At 40.6% G+C, this 7664-nt stretch overlaps 1 protein-coding gene across 1 annotated transcript; it reads right to left on the bottom strand.

Moving 5' to 3' along the window:
* Nucleotides 1–290: 290 nt before the first annotated feature.
* Nucleotides 291–7376, bottom strand: LOC310794181 (uncharacterized protein). Its single transcript, XM_083656111.1, has 3 exons — nucleotides 7285–7376; nucleotides 4089–4143; nucleotides 291–2448 (listed from the first exon to the last, which is right to left on the bottom strand). Exons 2-3 carry the CDS (start codon nucleotides 4104–4106, stop codon nucleotides 1540–1542), a joined length of 927 nt encoding a protein of 308 aa, XP_083512237.1. The 5' UTR covers nucleotides 4107–4143; nucleotides 7285–7376; the 3' UTR covers nucleotides 291–1539.
* Between the last annotated feature and the right edge of the window lie 288 nt (nucleotides 7377–7664).

Genomic DNA, 7664 nt, shown 5'->3' with positions numbered 1-7664 from the left:
TATAAGAAAACACATAGGCCTTATAAAAACACACTAAAGCTAAACTTGTATGCAGAGAAACAAAACAACCATTACAAGCAGTAATTTGGTTATTTATTTGTTTATCTAGAAAGGATCCCCATTAGCTGCCGCCTGGGCGACAGCTAGTCTTCCTGGGGTCCAAGACAAAAACACAATCAATCAATCAATCAATCAATCAATCAATCAATCAATCAATCAATCAATCAATCAATCAGTTTAATACATGTCCCAGAAGGGCACTTTGGTTCACATCAGACAGTAGTGGATAATTACAACAACATTACTAGTTTGAGATTAGTAATAACGGCACACTTCAGAATTGAGATACATTATTACTAGTTTTAAAGTAATAAAGGCGCACTTCAATATTATACAATACATAAACATTTGTTGCATTATGTACAGATTCCAAAGGACCATCTACTGCCCTCAGCCGGGTCGCCGCGTGCGCAGCGCCACCGTTGCACTAGCTCCTCAAACAACGCAAGTGGCTCGCTGTCATCAGCGCCAGATGGATGTATATCGGAGGAAGAGGGGGTGGGGGGGGGGGGGGGGCGTGGATGATGCAAGAGCTGTAACAAGGCGGGGGGTTTGGGGGGGGAAGAGCTCAGTTGCAGACGAAAATATCAGGAGAGCTGCGTCCTTGGCAGTACGAGAGTCCAGATTAGGATAAAATGTTTTGGTTGCCTGGAATTCCTTTCCGTCACACAGACCAGGGTCACACAGACCAGAAAGTCAACAGCAGGTGTCAAGTCTCTGATTCCCAACTTAGTTCATATTCTCCTTATTGCAGATCAGTGGAATTTCTCTGATATATCCAGATATAATCCATTTTTCACAGTTCAAATTCACAGTTCAAATTCACTGACCGCCCATCTCAATTTTCATGACGTCACAGCCTAGGGTCAATCGCTGTTGTCTTCCCGTATCCCGCGGCGAAAGATCCGTCTGGGCAGAGGGTGGGGGTTCCCCGGACCCCAAAAAGTTTAGTTGATTTGCGTTGAGAGACCAGCTTAGTAAATCCAATAAATCCATATTTGTCATTTCGAGTAGACGAATGCAAGTTTGCTCTGGGGGTTGTTGCAGGCAGAGGGAAAGAAGGGAGATAAGGGAGAGCGAGAAATAAAGCGACTGCCCTGTTCAAGTGCTGGTGCTGTAATGCACATTACATGACGGACAATGATTAGAATACAAAAACACACGGTAAAAAACATAAGAGAGAATCAAAAATAGATCTAAGCTAAGACAGATCTAAGCTAATAATTAAGAGCATAAAAAGCATAAGCTAAGTACCAACAATAGCGGGTCGGCTGGCCCTCTATTTAAACCCGCAATTTAAATTTGTTTTGACAGATTTGCACAACCTCTTCACATGTCTGTCAAACGTAAGATGGGAATCTAAAATAACTAAAAACTAATAACTAAAATTTAAACATATGTACTTCATCTATCTCTTTCTCATCAGCATTATGCATCAGCATTATGGCTTCTCTCCAGTGTGAATGTGTTCATCTCTTATTAAGTGTCAAGGAGAACGGACGTTGAGGCTACCCCGGGCCCGAACACAACATGGCTGTGAATGTGTGACCTATGTACCCATAGGTCACTTGAGAAACTGAAACTGCCCTCACATTGATCACAGGAGTATGGCTTCACTCCACTGTGAATGCGTTGATGTCTTGTTAGGGTAGCTAACCGACTGAAGCTGCTTCCACATTGGTCACAGGAGTATGGCTTCACTCCACTGTGAATGTGTTGATGGTCTTTTAGGGAATTTGAGTGTCTGAAGCTGCTTCCACATTGGTCACAGGAGTATGGCTTCACTCCACTGTGAATGTGTTGATGGTCTTTTAGGGAATTTGAGTGTCTGAAGCTGCTTCCACATTGGTCACAGGAGTATGGCTTCTCTCCAGTGTGAATACGTTGATGGTCTTTTAGGGCTTTTGAGCAACTGAAGCTCCTTCCACATTGGTCACAGGAGTATGGCTTCACTCCAGTGTAAATGCGTTGATGTCTTGTTAGGGTAGCTAGCCGACTGAAGCTGCTTCCACATTGGTCACAGGAGTATGGCTTCTCTCCAGTATGAATGTGTTGATGTGCTTTTAGGGAATGTGAGTGACTGAAGCTGCTTCCACATTGGTCACAGGAGTATGGCTTCTCTCCAGTGTGAATGCGTTGATGGTCTTTTAGGTGAGCTAACTGACTGAAGCTGCTTCCACATTGGTCACAGGAGTATGGCTTCTCTCCAGTGTGAATGCGTTGATGTGTTTTTAGGTGAGCTAACTGACTGAAGCTGCTTCCACATTGGTCACAGGAGTATGGCTTCACTCCAGTGTGAATACGTTGATGGTCTTTTAGGCCACTTGACCGACTGAAAGATTTCCCACACTGCAGACAACGGTGGCATTTTGGTCTGCTGGTGTTTCTCTGTTTCATAGAGAAAGATATAATGAATATAAAGTCATTACTATCTCTGACAAAGTATTTTATGATATGAAAGCATATGCTAATAGACAAACGTATACAGTATCTTTTTTATTTATTTATTCGTTTATTTGTCAGGGACAATGCAAGAATCATTGTAACAAGTTACAAGAACATGAAACATATGCGATGCATATAGGATACCTAGCCAAGGCTAATTTGCAATCCCTGTCCCTGGGTAGGCTTTTCTAATAAAAAAACATAATCTAAACAAAGTGCAAACATAAAAATTGTGACACGATCATACAAAATTTACAGTAAAATTATGCTACTACATCATACAAGATTTACAGTAAAATTACACCACTACATCAGTAATCAATGGTCGCAGGTTTGATTTTGCTTCAGCCAGTGTTTCACCTTTTCATTAAAGCTTTTCAGATTAGTTTGCATTTTTATTTCTGTTGGTAGGGAATTCCACATGTGTATCCCTTTTACTGAAAAGGATGACTGACCGAAGGTAGTTTTGCGTTGGGCCACTCTACAATTGCCATTCGCTGATCCCCTTGTGGCAATTCTATTGCTGTTTATTTTTGTGACATATGGTGAAAGTACGGCTGGGACGAGATTATTCACACATTTAAAAATCAACTTGACAAATGAAAACTTAATGAAGCTGTCAAAACTGAGCAGCTTGTACTTGTGTAGAATTTTACAGTGATGCCATTTCATTTGTTTTCGATCCATTATTTTCAGTGCCTGTTTGTACAGTGATGTGACAGGTTTGACAGTTGCCTGTGAAGCCTGGGCCCATACAGTTACACAGTAAGATAAGTGAGAAAATATCATGGCATGCATGAACAGTTGAGCTGCCTTGAGAGGTATGTAATGTCTTATCATTCTAAAGCAGTTCAAATTGATCTTGACTGTTTTGCATATTTTTTTCACATGTTTGTCAAATTTGAGTTGAGAATCCAAGATGACACCTAAGAATTTAAAATCGTTGACCTCTTTTATTTCCTCTCGATCTATTTGTATTATGAGACTGTCTTGTGCTCTCCTTCTTATGGAGAAACACATAGATACAGTCTTAGTGAGATTCAGAGTTAGGTGGTTGTTTTTGAGCCATTGGGATACAACCTTCATTTCATTAGTTAGTATCTCAGTTAGTATCTCTTGTTCTATGTACTGTGTAACGTATCAGACTATCACACATCATACAATAAATGGCATCATATTTTATTTCATCCAGACCTGGATAATAAATGTATGAATAACCAAGCCAACAAGCTAACGTTACCAAAATTAGGGAGGGGGAGTGAATAGACATACAGTACAGCATCCTTGAAATAGGCGAGCTAACAGGTTATTTTTTATTAAGTTTCAGAAAAACATTCAAACATTTCATAGTCAATTGGGCACATTTCGTCCCAACCCCCACCCTCCACCTATACGCCATTGTGCGGCGATGCCCCAAACAACAACACACCAAGAAAATTATATATATATATATATATATATATATATATATATATATATATATATATATATATATATATACATACGTAAGCACACACACACACACACACACACACACACACACACACACACACACACAAGTATAACAGAACACATTTTCTCACCTCTTCTGAACAATTCATCTTTCTTTCTTGCTCTGCTCCTCCACCAGATCTCTTCCTGCCAATCAGCAATGACATAATCAAACAGAGACCGTTGAGACAGAGATAATAATAATAATAATAATAATAATAATGATAATGATGGTGATGATGATGATGATGATAATAATAATACACTTTATTTATATAACATGTTTCACACAAAGCACACAACAAATAATAATAAAAAAATATAGCCGCAAGCGGCAATGGCAGGGGTTCTAGCCTTGCGCAAATTGAACACCTAATAGTCCTTGAGGCAAATTTGTAGAGCACGTTCAGGTGAACATGTGGAAAAAAGTTGCTTGAAAATTGGAGAAACAGCCTGGGAGTTACAAACGGGTGTGAAGTTACAGCATATTTTGTGTTAGGCCACGCCCACTTTTTACATCTGCGGCGCCCCCTTTTGGCCAAATTGCGAAATACCATGTCAGAAATGCCATTCCAGATGAGGCTGAGAAGTTTGCAAATGGACTTGATTTACCGCTATTACATGCTTACATCATAGACCCCGCCCACTTTCACCAATGATGACAAAACTTCTGATTTTCACTAGGACATCCTCCTTGATATATCTGCCAAGTTTCACGATCATTGGACAAACAGGTGCGGAGTTATGGCCTTTTTTGTGTTAGGCCATGCCCCTTTCTGGCATTTATGGCACCCCCTTTTGGTCGAATTGCACAAGATTTGACAGACATGGTCTATGATGATCTCCAAAGACCTCCAGCAAGTTTCGTGAAGATTCGTTAATCGGTCATGAAGTTATGACAATTTAGCTGAGAGGCCACGCCCTCTCAAAACTTTAACGATTAATATCTCCGAAACGAAAGTAGATTTCAAAAATCCAAAAATCAGGATTGTAGAGCTTGCTCCATAGATGCTTCCTGGCGATTTTGGTGGAAATCGGTCAAACGGTCTAGGAGGAGATGTCAAAAATGTGTTTTCCAAACTTTTCCAAATATCTCAAACATTTTCCAGACGGACCTTGAGGGTCCTTGAGGACGGCGTGGAAGTTATGGCCTTTAAGGTAAAACCTCTAATTATAGCGCCAGCTTCAGGCCGATTCGAAAAATATTCCTTGAGCAGAAACCAGCCACCAATATCTGTCATTGTGCTAAATTTCAGGTCTCTGCCATTTACCAACTCACGGGAATTTGCGTCGAGGCAGATGGAAAACGACAACAACAACGACAAGAATAAACCAGCACAAAAACAGTAGGGTTTCAGCCCCTTCGGGGCTTGAACCCCTAAATAGCAAATAATTTATCACTTAGCCCATTGTTCACACAGTACGCCGAAGCAACGCTCAACCTAAGCTCTACCTACGCTGAACCCACAAGTTTCATTTAGGCGTCCTTGTTAACAGGCGAAGCTCACGCCACGCTCAAGCGATCACTCAGGATTGACGCCTATTTTGATTTGATTTGATTTCACTTTATTGTCGGACAAGTCAAATTTGTACATACAAATTTTTTCTTTTGAACAGACAGTACAACAAAAAGTGCTTCAACATATATATATATGACATCAGATGGGAATACATACTGTACATTACAAGAAAGGGAAAAGCACAAGAACAAAATGGCTGCAGTGCCTCAGAGTATAGTCCCTGTACCTAGAACCCAGACTGATTTAGCAGCTTGACAGACTGGGGGACAAAAGAGTTTCTCAGTCTGTTCAGCCTCTTGAAGATTCTGAACAAATACATAATAACCTACCTAGTCGAGTTTTGAGCTGAACAGAATGGCAACTATACCATGCACTACTTCCATACAGCATAACACTCTGCACGATCGACTGGAAAAACAGAACAAAATCTGTTTGTTTGCTCCAAAAGACCTTAGTCTCCTTAAAAAATAAATACGCTGCTGAACTTGACTACAGATGTAGTCTATGTGTGCACTCCAGGATAGAGCAGCGTCCACATAGATGCCTAAATATTTATAAGCAGAGACTTGCTCAATTTGTGTGTTTTGGACAGTAACTGGAGGAGGACACTCACTCTCTGGAAGACCGAAAATTACTTCTTTTGTCTTCTCTGCATTGATGATAAATGAATTGTCTTCGCACCACTGTACTAATCTGTCTGTACAAACCTGATGGATACTAGGGTCATGGTTTGGTGCCCAACAAAGACAACAGTGTGGTGTCATCTCAAAACTTGAGTATAAATGTGTTTGGACCCTCAATTCTACAATCATCTGTGTAGCTTGTGACGAGAAATGGTGAACATACGCTTCCCTGTGGTGATCCTATGTTAGTGAGAATGGGAGTGGAAGAAGTCTGATTGACTTTAACTACCTGTACTCTATTTGTGAGAAATGAGTGATACCAATGCATCAGATGAGGATTAACCTCCATTTGCACCATTTTTGCCAGCATTTTTTCCAAGCGTGACGCGTGAAGCCAGGCATGAAGTCAATGGGAGTTGTGGGCGGGTTCAAGGCGCAAGAGTAGGTGCTGAGAGGAAAAGAGAAGGCGTCTTGTGTGAATGGTAAGGCGTACGTTCAGCTTGTGCCTGCTTCAAGCTACAGTTCTCCTTACGTTCGGCGTCCTGTGTGTGAACAAGGGCTTCGAATATTAAAGTATATTATTTGACGTCAAGTCTTCATCTGAAAAGTAGCCTAACCAAAGCTGTGAAATAAATGTAGTGGAGTAGAAAGTACAATATTTCCCTCTGAAATGTAGCGGAGTGTTAGTAGAAATTGATTTGTGTCATTCGTGTCCAGGTTAACGTTAGGCCCAGTTCAGCAGCTGCAGAGGAAGGAGGCAGGGTGAGGCAGGAGGAAGCCAGCTGTATCTGACTTATTTCCTGTGTTGAAATAGAGTATAGGCCCACAGCCTGTTCAACTATAGACATGACCAGGAAACACTGACTGTGTTTTGAAGTGTGACTTCTAGATTATAAATTATCTACACTACAGCATGTCCAGCAAGAACACCACGAGACAATGTACACTACGTTAGTGAACCATTATTTACTGTCCTCTTCTCTTTCCGTTACAACTAGGCCTATTGTTATGCGTGGTTCTACAGAGAGAAAACGAGGAATAAAATACAAGATTTAAATTGGTGTCATATACAGATGCAAATCTTGGCATAGCATAGCAAGATAAATTAACTCGTATTACATATGATTGCAGTTTATATGACTTACCTTTAGCTGCCCGTGCAAATACTCTGAACGTAGAAGTGACTAAGCAAATGTAGTCTAGCAGTGCTGTAGAGATGATATCCTGACGTCGACGGTGGGTCTGACCACGTGAGAATGAAGCAAATGGAACAAGGCAAGCGCGCCACTTCACAGCGAATATAATAACTTCCTGTAAGGTTCTTCAAAATAAAAGAACAATTCTGCACAACTCGAGCAGACATGATTGATTGAAAATGATTTTTTCCCACATTAAACCAATAAACTAGGCACTTAAACGAAGCTATACAATACAAATTATGTATCTGTATGACAATAACGTTTAATAACATTTGAGAACATTCTGGATAGATGTTGTTCAGTCGAGTGCATAGTCTATACCAGGG

Source organism: Poromitra crassiceps, assembly GCF_964638095.1.
Source record: "Poromitra crassiceps genome assembly, chromosome: 19".
In the NCBI taxonomy this organism is placed as follows: Eukaryota; Metazoa; Chordata; class Actinopteri; order Beryciformes; family Melamphaidae; genus Poromitra; species Poromitra crassiceps.
The sequence above is the reverse complement of the archived record's forward strand: the minus strand, read 5'-3'. Positions and strand labels throughout refer to the sequence as shown.